Raw genomic sequence first — 18495 nt, 5'->3', positions numbered from 1 at the left:
ATGATTTCAGTTTTCTTTATCCCACTATTTAGACAAAAATTTCAAAATTAAATCTCGATTTCTCTTTCTTATTAAATACTATCTATCTTGTCATCCAACACTTTCTCGCTATTTCAAAGAGCAGAGATGACATCAAGGTATGTGTTTTAGATTTTTGGGTTTATTAGTTTATTCATAGATTTTCGAAGTTAAAGGGTTGAAATTGATTAAATATATCTGTAAATTAAACACTGTATGACTTTGACAATTTAAACTTGACTGTGAGCAGGCAAATCAATTAGTTATTAGGTATTGTATTGCTGATTTTTTGGCATTGTGTCATTAATTTTTAGGTATTGTGAGATTGATTTTTATGCATTACGTGACGTAATCATTGTTTCTCTAGTTCTTAGATATTGTGTGACTGATTTTAGGCATCGTATAACTGATTTTTAAACATTACATGACTAATTTTTAGGTAATACCTAAGTCACAAAATACTTTTCTAACTAGTCACATAATGCCTTTCTAATCATTCACGCAATGCCTTACTAACCAGTAACGCAATACCTACGAACTACTTAAGTAATGTTATATCAATTAGTTACGTAATATCTAAAAATCAGTCACACAATACCTAAAAATTAATTACACAATACCTACAAATCAGTTATGCAATGCCTAATAACCATCAAAACTATTAAATTTCATTTAACAAAATCAACAACTTTAAAAAATGCACCATATTTCATTTAACAACATAATCAACGAATATACCTGCTTAGAAAAATATACTCAAAATACTCAAAGGTTTTTCTTCATATATCAACAACCACTCAAAAATGCTTAAAAATGTTCAAAACGTTTAAAGGTTTTTCTTCGTGTACCTCAAAATACCCAAAATATTTAAAAGTTTTTCTTTTTGATAAGGAATACTTCAATGATGAATGATCTGAAGAGAAAACTTAAAAGATTTGAGTTAGTTTGAGGCGTGAACCTAAACATATAGATCGGTTTCATTAAAAGTAATTTTATTCAATCTTAATTTTTCTTTTAGAAAACTAAATCAGATATATACAAAAGAAAACTGCAGTAACAAACGAAACACAATAAAAGAAATTGTTTAAGAAACAAATTATAAAGTAAAAAATTGGTGAATTTTGACTTCAAGAAATCCCAACAATGTAATGGTGCAAACAGCTTTCCACCAATCTGTATATCATCTACATCTAGGCTAGTTAGATCTAAAAGTTATATATATAGGGTTTGTTTGAAGGTAGGATGCGTGTTCAGACCTTCGGTACTTTTAACTTGTTTTGAACCCTTCAACGAGTGCTTTGAATATTATTGCTTGTAAGGTTATGTTTTTTCTTTCATGGGCAACCTTATTTTCCTGTTGAACTTTTCTCCTGGACCACATAATTGACCAAATCCTTCCTAGCTACATGACCAGTTCAAAATTTTACCTGCTCTCAAGGACACTGCAAACTGTGCTTCCCTAAGCAATATATGAAAAAATCTGCAAGTACAAAATTGGCTATTCTATATTTTGGCCAAAGCTACAACTTTATATAATCATGCAAATTAAACAACAATGTACTTGAAAGAAAAAATGAAGACCCTCAAGACTATTCTAAATCCTGTTTTCTTCGTTATATTAATTCTTCTCTCCTCGCATGTAGTGCCGAGTTTTTCTTTCACCTCTTTTGTGTTTGGAGACTCCTTGGTTGATGCCGGAAACAATGATTATCTGTTCACCCTCTCGAAGGCTGATTCCCCTCCTTATGGCATCGACTTCAAGCCTTCGGGTGGGCAACCCACCGGAAGATTTACCAATGGTCGAACAATAGCTGACATTGTAGGTAATGCCAACTTCATAATCTTTAATTTGTAATATTCCTGGTTAACTTTGAGATCTTCAATTAAGATATGCTGGTACAGTGGTATTGAATTAGAAATTAATGATTGTCTTCAATCATTAATTAGCCTATCGTCTAGGCACACTACGGTTCAGGCTGACTTGTATATGTTTACCAAATCTCGTTCTTGGCTTGGAGGGCTCCAGCCCTGTACGTCTAATGTATACAAGCCGATCACCTAAGCTTTGCGCCTTCCTAATGAAACCTAATTTGGCTTTGCAAAATCAACTGAAGTACTCTGGCAACACCAACTTTAGCTTAGCTGATATTACCGGTGGTATTAGAAATGTATCGAGGTTCGGCCTTCCGGCCTCTAGCCTTTGGCTAGAATTGATACGAGACTAGTAACAAAACTAGAATAGTTGAATTAATGTACTGCGGTTCAGTAAAAACATTAATTCCTTTTTTAAGTTTTATCTACCTGTACCTAGGCTTCAGCCTGTATAGGAATTTAATTTGTCAAAAGCAGTGTTGAAATATGAAAAGAAATGCTGAAAGAACTTCAGAAGCCATTAATGCCAGGCCAGCTATTTGGTGGAGGGGAAGAAAGAAGGAAGTTGGGCACATGAAATTAATATCACAGTATCAAACCACTGAGCTGTGTTTTGCCCACCATTTATCCTTGAAAGTGATGTTTCAAGCAGGCTACGTTTTGTATTTTCATTTTCTTTCACCTTCAAATCATTTTTTTTTTGGATGAAACAGATCAAGCTCTCGGAGCCAAATCGTTTCCACCACCTTACCTAGCCCCAAACACTCAGACTGAGGCGATTCTTAGGGGAATCAATTATGCTTCTGGGGCTTCCGGAATATTGGACGAAACTGGGTTTTTCTTTGTGAGTACTACATTAGGTTTGTTTAATTATAAGTAAAAAAAAAAAAAAAAAGTTTCTGCAATAAGAGCACTTGTATGCAGATTGGAAGAATTCCACTTGGGGAGCAAGTGAAGTATTTCGGGCAAAATCGAAATTATATGGTGAATGCGATGGGTGAAAATCGTACCAGGGAATTCTTAAAGAAGGCAATCTTCTCTCTCACAATTGGGTCCAACGATATATTGAACTATGTCCAACCATCAATACCATTTTTGGGACATGACAAACTCTTCCCCACAACAATATTCCTAGATTCCATGATCTCCAACTTGACCATTCAACTTAAGGTAAGAACAATTCTCGACACCATCATTAATTTTACTTAAGAGTTTGGGAGTCGAATACGGGGTGTGCCCTGTCCACTTTTTGGGAAAATAGCATTAACTCTCTTTGATAAAATAGCATTGCTGAAAGGGCAGTGCCATATGTGTATTGTTCCCAAAACAATCAGTCCCAAAGATAAGCCGATAGAAATAATGATATCATGAATAAATAATTTCAATATTTATTCGGACTGTAACTTTTTTTTTACTGTTTAAATAGTTTTGCTATGAAACTAAGAATTCACTTGATAAAATCATGTACATTTACTAATATGCAATAACTTATGTAGCGGTTGCATGAGTTGGGGGCTAGAAAGTTGCTTGTTGTGGGGGTTGGACCACTGGGTTGCATACCTTTTGTTCGAGCATTCAATCTATTGCCAAGTGGAAAATGCTCTGCTCAGGTGAATGCATTGATCCAAGGCTATAATGAGAAATTAAAAGAGCTTTTGAATCGTTTGAATCAAGAGATGGGACCTGAAGCAATCTTTGTATTCGCAAATTCTTATGATATTTTCATGAAGATCATTGTTAATTATCATCAATATGGTTAGTGTTGTTATTTTTATTTCTTTTATTATTTAATTTTAATTTTATAAAAAAATTAAAATCAAGTATAATAATTTAATCATAATTATCAAATTCTAGCTCCCTAATTAATTTTTATCTGTTTGGACATTTATAGGGTTTGAGAATGCTCATGAGCCATGTTGCGGTGGGTACTTTCCCCCATTCATTTGCTTCAAAAGCCGAAATACAAAAGCAAGTACTTCAGCTGTGTGCAATGATCGATCCAAGTACGTGTTTTGGGATGCATATCACCCCACCGAAGCTGCTAATCTTATCATTGCAAAAGAGTTGCTTGATGGGGATGAAAGCAGCAGCTCCCCTATCAATATTCGGAAGCTTTACAACTACAATTCCTAGTGACCTGCTGACAAGCCTAGAGCAGAAAGATTCACAAACGTTGTAAAATAATTGAAAAGAGATCTTATGCATATAATTAATGCTTAATGACTGCTGCTTGACAGATTGAGTACAAAATATGTAATGAGTGATGGGACTGTTTGATAAGCATATATTACAATGGAGGTCTACCTAGGAATCCCTGTTCAATTCCTCACCTAGAAAGTATACATTCTAGCTAGCTATTGTCAAACTACAGCAACACCAAAAGTCAACTAGCGTTTTTCTGACACAGCAATTTAAGTCGAAAGAGGGAGTCAAAACTCAAACACACCTCCCAAACCTTACTCTTTGCTCCTCGTTTTGATACTCACTATCTTTATCAAGATTCCATAAACCAACGCATTACTCATCAACCATCAATGAATCATTCTCTCAAGCTGCCTCTCCCTGTAAGGCAATTCCTCATTGCGACGACTTTATGCGCTGTTCTTTTTCTTAAATTTTCAGTAGCCGTTGACTTGTTGTCCTGAATCATGTGTCACTGTGCCATATAAAAAAAATTGGACATTTAGAGCCAGAAGAAGCACTGAAGTAGCTGTTTTCATAAATTTTGCCTTCCCAATGCTTATGATGAACGGGAAAGAGAATTGATTGAATTTTATGTAATTGGTCCAGCCCTGAAGTGCCTTGATTCTTTTCAATATCAACGGTGGTTTACTACTGTAAAATAATGGGCAAAAACATTGACTTTTAAATGAAAGTGAAATGCGGAGGTGAGCTGTCCAGGCCATGGTTGGGTGTTCAGCCTGCATGGGTTTACGGTGGCAGGGTATGGGACATATGGCATATGTTAAAAAAATATTCAACCACAAAAATGAATGATGGAGAGCCAAAAGTCATGAACGGCGGAGGGAAAGAGAGACATCGGCATGTGATTTTTCGGTGGTTAAATTGTTTTTCTCTATGCTCCTGAGAAACTCAACTGTTTTCAGAAGATCATGTGCGTGGGCGGTTAGCCGGCTGCCCCTGGCCAATGCTCCGGATTCATAGGTCAAATCAAATGGACAATTTCGTAGGAAACGAACTACGATACCAACAGTCAATAGACGCGCTGGCAGGGAGCAGAGCAAAGGCAGTTTTGCTTTTCAACTTTGGTGATTTGGGTGGGCCTTGGGCTGGGCTGTTTGTCCACAATCAAACCCAATACTAAAATCCAACACCATATAGGACTTTCGCTTTTGGGTCTACAGTCAACCTAAACCTAAAGAAAGGATTAGGGAGCCTGCATATGGAAAGAAAACAAAAGGGAGCCCATGGTAAGTCAGAAGATTAACCCATGGAGGCTCTTGGTCTACATGGCGCCAGGCCTTGAGTGTCAGACCTGTTCAGATAGACTTTTGCGACTCCCAGGGTTAAGCCCTGGAATTCTTAATGTCGGTTGGAATTATCAAGTGATAAGTCCAAGTGTTAAGCCCATAATCTCTTACCAGATATTTTTTAAAAAAATAAATAAATGTAAAGCCTTAAGACACAGACTTAGAGATATTTATGTTAATATTTGTTTAATCAGGTTACTACCCTTGAAAAATTATGGTGGTATTGTTAATTAGAGGTGAGTAAAGTTAAATCAGATTAATTATCCATCTATATTAAATACGATTTTAGTAAAACAGTTTAGTCTAATTGACCCAAAATATTTGTTTCAATTGATTTTTTGATCCATTCTCGATTTTAAAATTTTTACACCAATCCACCCAAAAAGCTAAATTAATTTTTTATATATATTAATATATAAAATATTTTTTATATATAACAAGAAGAATTGATAATAAATTTAATTAATAATATACTTAAAATATATTAATTTATTATATATACATATACAAATTGTAATCATAATAATTTAATTTTAGTTATATATATTTATTTATTTATAAATCTGTATTAATATGAAATGATAAGTTATATATTTTAAATAATATAACTTATATGTTAATATTATAATATTTGATAGTAAATATACTATAATTTATAATATTTTTCTTTTTTAATAAATAAATGTAAAGCCTTAAGACACAGACATAGAGATATTGATGTTAATTGTTTAACCAAGTTACTATCTTTTAAAAATTATGGTGTTACTATAAGTCAGAGGTACGTAAAATCAAAACAGACTAATTATTTATTCAAATTAATTATGATTTTAGTAAAACGGTTTGGTTTAATTGGATTAATTGATCTAAAATGTTTGATGCAATTAGTTTTTTAGTCGGTTATCGATTTAAAATTTTTATACCAATCCTCTTAAAAAAAGAGACTAATTTTATATATATTTTTATATATATTAAGAAGAATTGATAATAAATTTAATTAATAATATATTTAAAATATATTAATTTATTATAAATAAATAAATAAATATATATATATATATATATAATCGTAATCAACTACATATTTATTGGATGCAGATCTCACAGTTTTGATCGATGAGCATTTTGATATTTTTCATCCCCGCGTTTTGAGCACAAGCCTTCCGATATTTGAGTTCAAATTCGCGACCTCGAGGTTGGCTTGGCTTCTTCCCTGCTTCACAAATTCCAGACACCAGTTAACAGCAAAGTAAATGCGTGGCATCTCTTTAAGCCTCAGAAATCTACTTCTTCTGAATTAGATCTTCTTAAGGATATGGGACCATCACACATCTCTCTACTGCCATCTTCTTCTATGGAATTCCACTATTAGCCTTGAGAAAACAATTATTTAATTTTTATTGACATACTAAGCTTCGAGGATGAAATAAAATTGCTAGGGGTTACTTCAGCCATTCCAAAAATAAGGAAGTCAGTAGTCAATGAACAAAAAAGGGGAATAATCTGCTCTCAGTGATATAAATGTATGGCCATCAATTTTTTTTATGGAAGCCATGCAATCTCATCCAACCATACAGTCTTTACCTTTCCTGAAATTTTTTCCTAAACTGTTCTTTCTAACTAAAGTCTCCTAAAACTGCACAGGTGTGTAAGTTGTAAACAGAGCTCTAACTATAAAAACCCCGGCATTTTCTGCTCTTAATGGTTATGAAATAAAGACTCGGACTGAGTTTTTAGTGTTGTTTCTGAGAAGAAAACAACAGATACCATGGTGGCTCTAGGCCTCCAAGTTGCACATTTTACTGCTCCTCAACAGTTTTCAAATCGAAGACACGGAAATTTTAGCAATTTTATCCGCTGTGGTATTGCAGAGCCGTCTGGAGAGCCAGCTCCACTGGGACAGAAAACAAAATATAACGATGGGTTGTTTGAGAAAGCATTTATCACTCTTTTTGCCCGCAAGATGGAGAAGTTTGCGACTGCACCAAAAGCTGGGGAGGAAGCAAAGAAGGGATGGTTTGTGTATGACTATGAGAGTTTCGTTGAGGTGTCACAGAGGGTAATGCAGGGGAGATCTCGCTTGCAGCAGCAGCAAGTGGTCCGAGAAGTGCTCTTGTCCATGCTCCCTCCAGGTGCACCAGCTCAGGTGGGCAATTCTTAATTCCCTACAATTTATCAGTAAATGTTTATTCAGTCCGTTTGTCTTAAAGCAATTTTCATGTGAACTTTGGCGTGTGTCCTTGTACGCCTTCAGGATTGAGCTAGTTGAGTGGGCAGTGGGCAGGAACAAATTTGTTCTGATTGAGTATGATTATGGACATCTTAAAAGTTAGTAGTATAATAACAAATTATGAGAAAAATGATGAGACTGAAGTTTTGCCTTCATTTATCTATTTAGTATTTATTTTAGACTTATTTGATAATATGTTTCAAATTGTATATTTATATATGTATAAGTTAATTCGATCAAGATGTGTGAGAATAGCTAGTTGCTATTGACGCAGTTTAGGAAATTGTTTCCACCAACAAAGTGGGCTGCGGAGTTCAATGCTGCACTGACAGTTCCTTTCTTCAACTGGTTAGTTGGCCCTTCTGAGGTAATAATCTTCCTCAAATTCTTATATGATTACTTTAAGGTATATTCTTAAATCTTAAGGATAGCACATCTACGCTTTCAAGAGTAATTGTCAAAATCCATGCTTTTTGTCATGTTCAGAGCATCTGACTCCGACAGTCGATACACACTTCTTATTTCTTGTAGATTAATTCCCCTTCTTTTCAATGTAAGGATAAAGCATATATCCCCTTGATCACAATCTTGAATGGTCACATCCCAAGCTACACAAGCTTGATGTTCAACATCTAATGTTCATATATATTTTGTCTGCCATTTTGGCATATTCTTACTGATGAGAATCTACCAGGTTGTGGAAGTGGAAGTAAATGGAGTGAAGCAAAAAAGTGGAGTTCATATTAAGAAATGCAGGTACACAACTTGATTTATTCATACACGAGTTCAAGGGGCAATGACCATATCCTTTATTTAACATTCACAAAGTTGAAATAGAAGTTGTAACACTTATTCAGTAACTAAATGAATCAAGTTTCTTGAAAACTAAGCAGAGGACTAATCTTTGTCATTTTCATTTATTTTGGAATATACTTATGCAAATTTTCTGAATTCTCCTTACAAAAAGGTACCTGGAGAACAGCGGGTGTGCTGGAATGTGTGTGAATATGTGCAAGATTCCTACTCAAGATTTCTTTACCAATGAGTTTGGGCTTCCATTAACCATGACTCCCAGTATGTTTCTTCGATGTTGCTCTTGCTTTACCGTATATGCCCCTAAACGATGGTTTTTCTGGGTCATATTGATATGGTTTATAAATGAAACTCTTCACCCTCAGATTTTGAAGACATGAGTTGTGAAATGATCTATGGACAAGTTCCACCCGCTTTTGAGGAAGACCCGGCATCCAAACAGCCTTGTTTTGCAGATATATGTAAGTTAATTTCAGCTTCATTCTGGGAAAAAGTGGTAGTCTTCTTTCTGTAACAATGGACCTGTTCTGTTCTTGATTTTCTGCCTTCTAACCATTACATAATCTGCAGGTTCCATGGCAAATCCCAGCTCTAGTGTCTGCCCCAAACTACAAGCATGAGATGATGCTCTCCCTGCCTTCTCTAATAGGAGAAGAAAACTGTCCCACATACGTAGTTGAAGACTTTTTCCTGTATCCTGTTACTCTCCATCTTCAACATTCATACATCTTATAACTAAAACAAGAAATGTACGCAAAGCTTGATTAATTAAGAAAGAAGAAAGAGGAAAGAATCTTTGGTGACATCATACTTCAGGAAACAATTGAGAAACTGCTATGTATAGACTGCATAGATAATACTATCATTTTCTATTCGTTCGTTTCAATCAACGACCAGAATTCGCCTCCTTTCTTCAATAAGATAAGTATAAAAGTAAAAATTTCTTTTGCTTTTGTTAACTCTCGGCATATTTTACAAACGTTTAAGGGATTTATATTTTCCATCTATTCTTGGAATGAAACTTTATGGATGCCTCTACGTGAAAATGTTACTAAAAAAGTATTTAAAACGTTATCTAAAATTTTATTATCTTGTATATTTTTTGCAATGACTTTAGATTACTAAAATTACACAAAAAAATTATTGAAAAGTATTTAATATACAAAAAAATATCTAAAAATTTTTAGAAATCCTTCTGGAATTTCAACAACTAAGGTTACTTGAATCACAGATAAGGTAATTGAGAAAATATTTAGAAGCTATCTGAAATTATAGTAACTTTAATGTATATGTCATTTCAGTAACTTGTGTTTATATTTTTTTAGTAATTTTAGATTACTAAAATCATGTTATTGAAAATGAATTCAAAAGGCCCAAAAAGAATACAAATTTTTAATAAACTGTGTAACTTGTATTACTAAAATTAGGTAAAAGGTTGCTGCAGAAAATATTTAAGTTATAAAAAATTCAGTACCTTGTACATATATTTTATTAATTTTAAATTACTAAAATTATATAAAAAGTTGTTGAAAATGTATTTAAAAAGTTGAAAAATTATTTTAAAATTTCAGTACTCTGCATGTAATTTCAATAATTCAGGTATTTATGCTCAAGCGACACCCTAGGCCCATGGAATCTACCTGTCATGGATTGATCTCAGACATAGTTTTTAGGTTAGGCCCATGGACTGGACCTGTCATGGATTGAGCTTAGACATAGTTTCTTACGTCCAAATTCAGCTCGACCTAACTCGATTAATTTATTTTATTAAAATAAATATTATATTTTTGTTAAATTTTAATTCTACGCATCTGAGCAACAAGTCAAGCTATTTATTATTACGTTTTTTTTTTTCATAAGATGCGGCCACATGATTTGCTTAGAACAGGAAGCATTGGTCAATATAGAAATCCAAATGTCATGATCAGGATCTTAGAGGAAAGGTTATAAATATAAAATACAATAACTTGTCAGGAAGAGAAAGCTCTCATTCGGTGATGTAGCCACAATACCCTAAAAATTGTTACCTGAGAATGGGAGAAAAAGGCTGCTGTTAGCTTCGGCCAATGTCACAAAATCCTACAGTGGTGCATGCGAAGAAAGCGGGGAAGCTGATTGCCTTTAACCATTGAAAATTTGAAAAAAAGCCGTAATTAGCTTTCGGCTTTTCTCTGATCGCCTCTTGACTCGGGTAGCGTCCACGTGAAACTGCAGAGAAGCAAGTTCAACAAAGAAAGAAACAAATTAGCATACTGATACAACTTTGCATGTGTTGCATTTCCCATGTAAGGCTGCTTAATTTGGCCAGGACATTCATCTTTTGATAGAAAAAGCAACACACGTGAAAGACCAAGTATAACAAAGTCACGATTAACATTCATACAGTCTTGGGAGTCGCATTTCCCATGTAGTCGAGATGAATTTGGCGAGGACCACCGGATCAATTTATCTTTTTGACAGTAAAAAGCACGCGTGACGTACATCTTGGCCCAATTGATAATAAATCAATTGGAGGAAATAACAAAAGGTCACAGGTACAGAGAAATTAGAACCTGAAATCTTTTCTGGGGTCAATGTAAAGTCCTGCAACGACACTAATAAATTTCTAAGAGACGCTGCTACCTATGGTTAGGTTTCTGGGTGGTCTCTTAAAGTCCAAAAGAGGAGGTCCCAAAAATCAAGCCGCAGAATGAGAGAGAGCTTTCCGCCAAGAGACTTTCTGAAATCCTTGACCAACCACGTGAAACTCAAAAACTTCTGAGTTTTCAGGGGGTAACCTCTCCACGTTCCAATCACATGATCTATGGAATTATGGTTGGACATTCGGTCCCCTGTAACTAATTAAACTGTTCATGCATTCAACTTATAAGCCGGAGCCTTTTTCTGATGAACCTCAGCTATGCATAACATTTGAGGCTCATGTGACTCAGCTTTATACGCATCCGTGACTTTGTAGCTAGGGACAAATCATATTTCTACAAAATCAAATACCCCCGGCATTAATTACGGTATCCAAAGTTCTTAATTCGCGCAGTCTTTGTAAGACTTTTGGGATAATATTCCCTCTTTTACAAGTAAAAAGAATTCAATAACTCGAGAAAGAATAATACGTAATTTATGTTTTTGTGTCTGTATCAAGGCTTCCAGGTTCCCATATCTTGGTTTGGATAAAGTTTGAATGTCGTCCTCAGAACAGAACAGATCGTCCAAATTTACGCAGTTGATCCCGTGAGCTGCATGAATGTTTCTTCCCCACATCTCTCTCTTTCTTTCAACGTCTAACGAACTCCCAACGTCCTCCTTTATCTTTTTGTCTATAAATAGCTCCCCTGCCAGGACACATTCCCCACGACACAAGTATTCTCAAAGCCTGGAATCTGCTCGGAGAGACAGACTTCGAGAGCGCGAAAATGGCTCCTGCTATATTTTCATTAACAGTGCAGATTGTTTGTTTAACTCTTTTCTCTCTTAGCTTGCTTTGTACTGCCTTCACTCCTCATGATTACTCTGATGCTCTCGAAAAGTCTATTCTCTTCTTTGAGGGACAGCGGTCTGGCAGGTTACCGACCAACCAGCGCCTCAAATGGAGGGGAAACTCCGGTCTGTCCGATGGTTCTTCCTATCATGTATGTACAACTACAGTTCCAAATTCATTAACAGTTAGAGTAAGCGTTAATATACTAATTCATTTGGTTGCTTTTTTGGTGTGGGATTCAGGTGGACCTCATGGGTGGCTATTATGACGCTGGGGATAATGTCAAGTTTGGCCTCCCAATGGCCTTCACAACAACAATGTTGGCATGGAGTGTCATTGAATTTGGCAGCTCAATGCAGAATCAGATTGCGAATGCAAAGGCTGCCATTCGCTGGGGTACAGATTATCTCCTAAAAGCAGCTACTGCCACCCCTGACACCTTATATGTTCAAGTGAGCGAAACGGACTGCTTAATGCTTACATACATAATCTCCAACACAACTCATGCATACAACCCCGAATATTTATGGGGAGCAATATAACTTCAAAAGAATTTTAGCAAAAAGCCAATGGAAGTAAACGTTGATAGGGGTACGTTAAGGTGCAGCAGGGAAGTCTCATCATATATAACAAAACCTCTCTTACGAATTGGTGAACCCTTGAGCAAAATAGATTTGGGAGGATGAAACAAGTGGAATGTCTTTATAGCTTTATTGAGTCATTGACAAATCAGAGAATGAAACTTCAGAAAGATAACAAGAAAAAGAACAAAATGTGCAACAGCTCATTATAATATGGTTCTGATGTTGCAGGTGGGAGATCCAAACATGGATCACAAGTGCTGGGAGAGGCCAGAAGATATGGATACCCCACGCAATGTGTACAAGGTGTCTACTCAAAACCCGGGATCTGATGTAGCAGCCGAGACAGCTGCTGCATTGGCTGCAGCTTCAATTGTGTTCAAAGAATCCGACCCTTCGTATTCTGCCAAACTGCTTCAAACAGCCAAGAAGGTAAAAACATCAATGTAATATCTGGCATTCTCTTTTTGACTTTTTTCTGTTTCCTTTTCCCCTGTTTACAAGAAGCTGATTCTGTGGATGCAGGTTTTTGACTTTGCAGACAGGCACCGAGGCTCTTACAGTGACTCTCTAAACTCAGTGGTCTGCCCATTTTACTGCTCTTACTCTGGATACCAGGTAAGAAACACCCTTTCCCTTCTTAATCTGTTGGAAGGTAACTATGATTATTAATCAGAATACTTTGAATAGGATGAGCTTCTCTGGGGTGCATCCTGGATCCATCGAGCCTCACAGGACAACTCATACTTAACATACATCCAATCCAATGGCCACACGATGGGGTCAGATAACGATGACTACTCCTTCAGTTGGGATGATAAGAGAGCTGGAACAAAGGTCCTTCTTTCCAAGGTATTTTCAAGAATCTCATCCTTGCTCCTCCCCCAAAAGACATCAAGCGAGAGCTTACCAATTGTGGGTGATTTTAACAGGACTTCTTGGAGAAAAGCACAGAAGAATTTCAATTATACAAATCACATGCAGACAACTACATATGCTCCTTAATTCCTGGAACATCTGGGTTCCAGGCCCAATATACACCAGGTGAGAACCTTACAGGCCTATTTCTTACTCTTAACTGGAAGTCCCAATTTCACTCATATCATTTGGAAGTTGTACTAATTGCAAACCCTCTGCATAATTCAGAGAGGAGCTGCTTCCACCGTATGAAAAATTGTCTAATATAACCTTATTTTGCAGGGGGACTTCTCTACAAAGCAAGCGAGAGCAATCTGCAATATGTCACTACCACATCTTTCCTCCTCTTGACGTACGCCAAGTACCTTAGCGCAAATGGTGGAGTTGCCACATGCGGGACTTCAACTGTAACAGCAGAGAGCCTCATAGCACATGCAAAGAAGCAGGTGGACTACACTCTGGGTGATAATCCAGCCAAAATGTCTTACATGGTTGGATTTGGAGCGAGGTATCCGCAACACGTCCACCACAGGGGTTCATCTGTACCATCCATTCATGCACATCCTGATCGCATCACCTGCAACGATGGTTTTCAATACCTCTATTCTAGCTCACCCAACCCGAATGTCCTCGTTGGAGCCATAGTAGGTGGTCCTGATAGTAAAGACAACTTCGCAGATGATCGTAACAATTATCAGCAATCGGAGCCAGCCACATATATCAATGCACCATTTGTCGGAGCTCTTGCTTTTTTCTCAGGGAAAGCCACTGCAAACTAAAAGCTAGCATCCTTATAATGTAGCAGTGAATATGAGAAGAAGAGAAGCTAATGTGGTAAAAAGAAACGCTTCCATTTCCATATTCAATCTGGGAGAAAATATTAATTAGTAACAAATTTTGAAACTATGCTTTCCAGCATTGTATCGGAATCAGTAATGTCAAGGAAACATCATTACCTAAAGCTCCTGCCATTGCACCCACGCTTACCACAGCAAAACATCTGAATCTGCCTCTCTCACTTAAAACTTCAGATGGTTTTTTGAACGAAATATGTGCAGCCTTGAATTCCCGATGAAAAGAAGTAGTCCAGAACTGGGTCCTCAAGGCCAAAAAATCACCCGCTCCACACGAAACTTACCGAGCAGCTCTTCTTCTAGGCGTGACCCTGTCAAGTAGGTGATAAGACCCATACTAGAAGCCTTGAAATTTTGGGCGGTGAAGTTTCCAATGAAGTATTTGAAAGAGACTCCACCCTCATTCTTTCTCCTCTTTTCGTTCTAAGCCCACTATGGAATAAAGAAACTCTTGGTGCCGTATTTGACTTTTCGTAGAGTTAAGAATTTTTCAAACACCCTTTTCAAGTGATTGAAAATTATTTCCTTTCATGTTGAAACATTTGATTCAATAGTTAATATAAAATTTTTTTTATTTAAAAGATAAGATTTAAATTTTTTAATTAAAACATTATTTTTTCCGTTGCTTTTAACATGTTCTTTTTATCATCCCAAAAGACAGATACAATCAGCTTTTAGAGGCTCTTGACAAAAGATAATCCTGGTAATGAAATGCCCAAATATCGGAGATACAAGACAAATGCAAAAGAGAAACAACCAGTAATATTTATAGAATAGATAGATACAAGTGTTAACGTTGATAGCTCAGAGAACCTCGAATTGAACAATCGGAAATTGTATGCTGCAATTGAGCAATCAAAACCTGCTAATCACGCGTATGGCATGTCCCCATACGTCCTAATTTTGTGATAATTGGCTCCAACATCATCAACTCTCACGTTTTCAAGATAGTTCGATTTTTCAAGGGTTTACCGGTTACCGTTTTGGGGAATTTTCTAGTTCTAGTTACCCTCCCTTATTCCCCCTATCCTTTCGCGGCACATTCCTCGCATCAAATTACCATTATAACCATTATCACGACGGCACTCCCTACAATGGTTTTTTTTTGGCAGTTAAAGCCAAAACAGAGTATAATTGAGTAATTTCACTAAGCGTCGAACAATTCTCGGCAATTACTCCAAATTGTTCTTCCCACCCCACCCTCAACCAGTAAAATCCCAGCACAAACAAACACACATAAAAAATTGGTTCAAGTGTTAACATTCCAAAGTCAGCCTTTGTATATCAAAATAAAATAAAAACCCACCAAAGCCCCTCTCGCAAGGGGGAAAGAAAAAAACACAGATCTAATTCTCTTTGTAGATCTGAAATTTTCTCTCAGATCTACACCAAAATTTCCATTTCTCCATGGCGATCTCTCGCTGTCTTTTATCTTTTCTTTTGATCTCTCTTTTTGCTTCTTTTGGGTTTGCTGAGATCCGAGTCACGGAGATCCGATCCGATGGCCGCCCCATCATCCCTTTCGACGAGTTTGGGTTCACCCACACCGGCCGCCTCGAACTCAACGTTTCTCAGATCGCACTCTCGAACCCGAACCCGGACCTCGACTTGTCCAAAGTTGGATTCTTCCTCTGCACACGTGACGCGTGGATGCACGTGCTCCAACAACTCGAAGACGGGGAAGTCGCTTGCGCTCTCAATTCCGATCTCGTCAAGGTCGTCTACGACTTCAAGTCTCCCAACCGCATATCCAGCTTTGACACCGTTTACCAAGAGAATGACGCCGATCAGTACACGCTCGTCTTCGCTAACTGCCTTAGTCAAATCAAAGTATCGATGAACGTTCGATCGGCGATGTACAATCTCGACGGCAAGAAAAACCGCCGCGATTACCTTTCCGCCGGCAAAACAATTCTCCCTAGGGTTTACTTCCTTTTATCCCTCGTTTATTTCACTCTCGCAGGGATTTGGATTTACGTGCTTTACAAAAAACGACTTACCGTTTTTAGAATCCATTTCTTTATGCTGGCCGTTGTTATTTTGAAAGCGTTTAATCTAGTATGCGAAGCAGAGGATAAATCTTACATTAAACGAACTGGAAGTGCTCACGGTTGGGATGTTTTGTTTTACATATTCAGTTTCTTGAAAGGAATCACGCTTTTTACTCTGATCGTTTTGATTGGTACTGGGTGGTCGTTTTTGAAACCTTACTTGCAGGACAAGGAAAAGAAGGTTTTGATGATTGTGATTCCACTTCAGGTTGTTGCTAATATTGCTCAGGTTGTTATTGATGAGACTGGACCTTTCGGTCAGGATTGGATCACGTGGAAGCAAGTGTTTTTGCTTGTTGATGTTGTGTGTTGTTGCGCAGTATTGTTCCCTATTGTTTGGTCGATTAAGAACTTGCGTGAGGCAGCTAGGACGGATGGGAAAGCTGCGGTGAATTTGATGAAGTTGACTCTGTTTAGGCAGTATTACATTGTGGTGATCTGTTATATTTACTTTACACGTGTTGTGGTTTATGCTTTGGAGACAATTACTTCGTATAAGTATCTTTGGACCAGTGTGGTGGCTGGTGAGTTGGCAACACTTGCGTTTTATGTGTTTACGGGGTATAAGTTCAAGCCAGAGGCACATAACCCGTATTTTGTGATTGATGATGAGGAGGAAGAGGCTGCAGCGGAGCAGTTGAAGCTTGAAGATGAGTTTGAATTGTGATGGCATTCATTGAGAAAAAAATTTGAGAAGGATCAAAGTTGGTGCAGAGAATCAAACTGGGACAGTTGAGGTAGAATGATGATCATCGAAATGGGTACCAATGATAGAAAACTGTGCTAATTCATGCTCTTTTCCTTAAGTATTTTTGATCTACTGTACCGTTGTCTTTGAAGTTGATAGGTTATTTTATAAACTTTGATGTATGCTTGTGAATTTTAGAGCATGTGTAACTACCAATACAAAATTTATGCTTTACTTTTTGTGCAACACCATGTGTGTTATTCATTAATCATTACTCATTAAGGGAATATGTTGTGAAACAAAGCAGTTCTAGTAATCTCAAAATTCTATTGAGACTTTGTTTTGCGGGGTGTATTATTTGGTTCGCAAAGAGATTGACATATGTTACTTGTGAAAAAATCATGTATGTGTGCAAAAGTTGCATAGTTCGTGTGTAAAAGTTGCATAGTTCATGTGTCACGGGCCTACACTTTCAACCTAAAAGTTATATCTATTAGGTGGAGGAAGGCTCGTACTTATAAGTCTAGGACTCATCTCATTTTTTATTGCTGTGAGATACATAACATTTTACCTCATCTGATTGTGCAACGCTCTTATTGCACTGGCTTTTTCATACATAGAGAAGAGGGATTCATTTTGGTTTGGGCCTACCTCGACCCTAGTATTAGTCACGGGGTCTCACATCAATGAAGAGTTAGATAAACTCTTATATCACTTCTCACAAGCTCATACTTTCAATCCAAAAGACATATCTATCAGGTGGAGGGAAGCCTTTAATTTTGAAGTTAAAACTCATCTCATTTCTTACTGATATAGCATCCTTGACACATGCACTTGCCAAGAACCAATTACCAAATGCTTCTTTAACGAAGAGTGGTTACCACACTACCACTTGGAACTCTGTATCGAGTTGCATCCATTTTTAGGGGCTTTTATTATTAATATATGAAGTGAATGTGATATATCAAATGTGCTTCCAACTGACATCTGGTCATGGCAAGCCTGCTTTAATGAATCTAAACTAGGTATCTACTGAATCTGAAATCAATTTTGAAGAGCACTGCAATTTGCATGTAGCCACCTGAAAACACTGATCCATTTAGTTGTGGCTCACTTTCCCCCACTGTCAAGGCTTCATGCCATTTGTTAAAATGCAAATTGGAAACTTTAGTCAAACTAATACCTGTACTCCTTCACAGAAAATGTAAAGGAAAGGGGGAAATGCTGTCAAGTTTGAGTTTTTTTTTTTTTTTTTTAATTTTTTTTCCTTTCTGCAAACAGGTAGTTATAGTAGTCATTCACCACATGGGATTAGAATGATCTGACTGAGATAGCTTCCATGAAGTTGGGAAAAGTGCTCTTGGAAGTCAATAATGATTGTATCCTTGGTTAATTTAATACTTTATCACTGCTATAAAATCTTGTACATGTTTTGCTTTGGATCTTTCAGTCACGGGTTTAAGTTGTGTTGTTCTGCCTTTAGAATAGGTCCCAGTTGGTACCTTAA

At 36.8% G+C, this 18495-nt stretch overlaps 4 protein-coding genes across 4 annotated transcripts; all 4 read left to right on the top strand.

Annotated features, from left to right (window-relative positions):
- Positions 1 to 1573: 1573 nt before the first annotated feature.
- Positions 1574 to 4023, top strand: LOC18605966 (GDSL-like Lipase/Acylhydrolase superfamily protein). The gene is made up of 5 exons (XM_018116858.2): positions 1574 to 1841; positions 2604 to 2734; positions 2815 to 3060; positions 3387 to 3645; positions 3782 to 4023. Exons 1-5 carry the CDS (start codon positions 1574 to 1576, stop codon positions 4021 to 4023), a joined length of 1146 nt encoding a protein of 381 aa, XP_017972347.2.
- A 2901-nt stretch (positions 4024 to 6924) lies between these two features.
- LOC18605965 (beta-carotene isomerase D27) lies at positions 6925 to 9307 on the top strand. The gene is made up of 6 exons (XM_007039316.3): positions 6925 to 7524; positions 7883 to 7975; positions 8303 to 8364; positions 8576 to 8682; positions 8787 to 8882; positions 8992 to 9307. Exons 1-6 carry the CDS (start codon positions 7147 to 7149, stop codon positions 9039 to 9041), a joined length of 786 nt encoding a protein of 261 aa, XP_007039378.3. The 5' UTR covers positions 6925 to 7146; the 3' UTR covers positions 9042 to 9307.
- Positions 9308 to 11760: 2453 nt separating this feature from the next.
- Positions 11761 to 14375, top strand: LOC18605963 (endoglucanase 1-like). Its single transcript, XM_007039314.3, has 7 exons — positions 11761 to 12047; positions 12139 to 12348; positions 12709 to 12909; positions 13003 to 13095; positions 13168 to 13329; positions 13410 to 13521; positions 13678 to 14375. Exons 1-7 carry the CDS (start codon positions 11832 to 11834, stop codon positions 14172 to 14174), a joined length of 1491 nt encoding a protein of 496 aa, XP_007039376.3. The 5' UTR covers positions 11761 to 11831; the 3' UTR covers positions 14175 to 14375.
- Positions 14376 to 15401: 1026 nt separating this feature from the next.
- On the top strand, positions 15402 to 17234 carry LOC18605962 (Lung seven transmembrane receptor family protein). The gene has a single exon (XM_007039313.3). The coding sequence runs from the start codon at positions 15657 to 15659 to the stop codon at positions 16965 to 16967; it is 1311 nt and encodes a 436-aa protein (XP_007039375.2). The 5' UTR covers positions 15402 to 15656; the 3' UTR covers positions 16968 to 17234.
- The last annotated feature ends 1261 nt before the right edge of the window (positions 17235 to 18495 follow it).

Source organism: Theobroma cacao, chromosome 3, assembly GCF_053813885.1.
Source record: "Theobroma cacao isolate CCN51 chromosome 3, ASM5381388v1, whole genome shotgun sequence".
Lineage (NCBI taxonomy): Eukaryota > Viridiplantae > Streptophyta > Magnoliopsida > Malvales > Malvaceae > Theobroma > Theobroma cacao.
This window is presented reverse-complemented; position numbering and strand designations above follow the sequence as displayed.

What these genes read in the sequence shown, in the direction of transcription:
- LOC18605962 (XM_007039313.3), top strand. Translation starts at nt 15,657, where the DNA reads ATGGCGATCTCTCGCTGTCTTTTATCTTTTCTTTTGATCTCTCTTTTT.
- LOC18605966 (XM_018116858.2), top strand. Translation starts at nt 1,574, where the DNA reads ATGTACTTGAAAGAAAAAATGAAGACCCTCAAGACTATTCTAAATCCT. An exon ending in ACGAAACTGGGTTTTTCTTT is followed by an intron (nt 2,735 to 2,814) that starts GTGAGTACTACA and finishes ACTTGTATGCAG; the next exon opens with ATTGGAAGAATTCCACTTGG. An exon ending in ACTTGACCATTCAACTTAAG is followed by an intron (nt 3,061 to 3,386) that starts GTAAGAACAATT and finishes TAACTTATGTAG; the next exon opens with CGGTTGCATGAGTTGGGGGC.
- LOC18605965 (XM_007039316.3), top strand. Translation starts at nt 7,147, where the DNA reads ATGGTGGCTCTAGGCCTCCAAGTTGCACATTTTACTGCTCCTCAACAG. An exon ending in CTCCAGGTGCACCAGCTCAG is followed by an intron (nt 7,525 to 7,882) that starts GTGGGCAATTCT and finishes CTATTGACGCAG; the next exon opens with TTTAGGAAATTGTTTCCACC. An exon ending in GCCTTGTTTTGCAGATATAT is followed by an intron (nt 8,883 to 8,991) that starts GTAAGTTAATTT and finishes CATAATCTGCAG; the next exon opens with GTTCCATGGCAAATCCCAGC.
- LOC18605963 (XM_007039314.3), top strand. Translation starts at nt 11,832, where the DNA reads ATGGCTCCTGCTATATTTTCATTAACAGTGCAGATTGTTTGTTTAACT. An exon ending in TGCTTCAAACAGCCAAGAAG is followed by an intron (nt 12,910 to 13,002) that starts GTAAAAACATCA and finishes CTGTGGATGCAG; the next exon opens with GTTTTTGACTTTGCAGACAG. An exon ending in CCAGGCCCAATATACACCAG is followed by an intron (nt 13,522 to 13,677) that starts GTGAGAACCTTA and finishes CTTATTTTGCAG; the next exon opens with GGGGACTTCTCTACAAAGCA.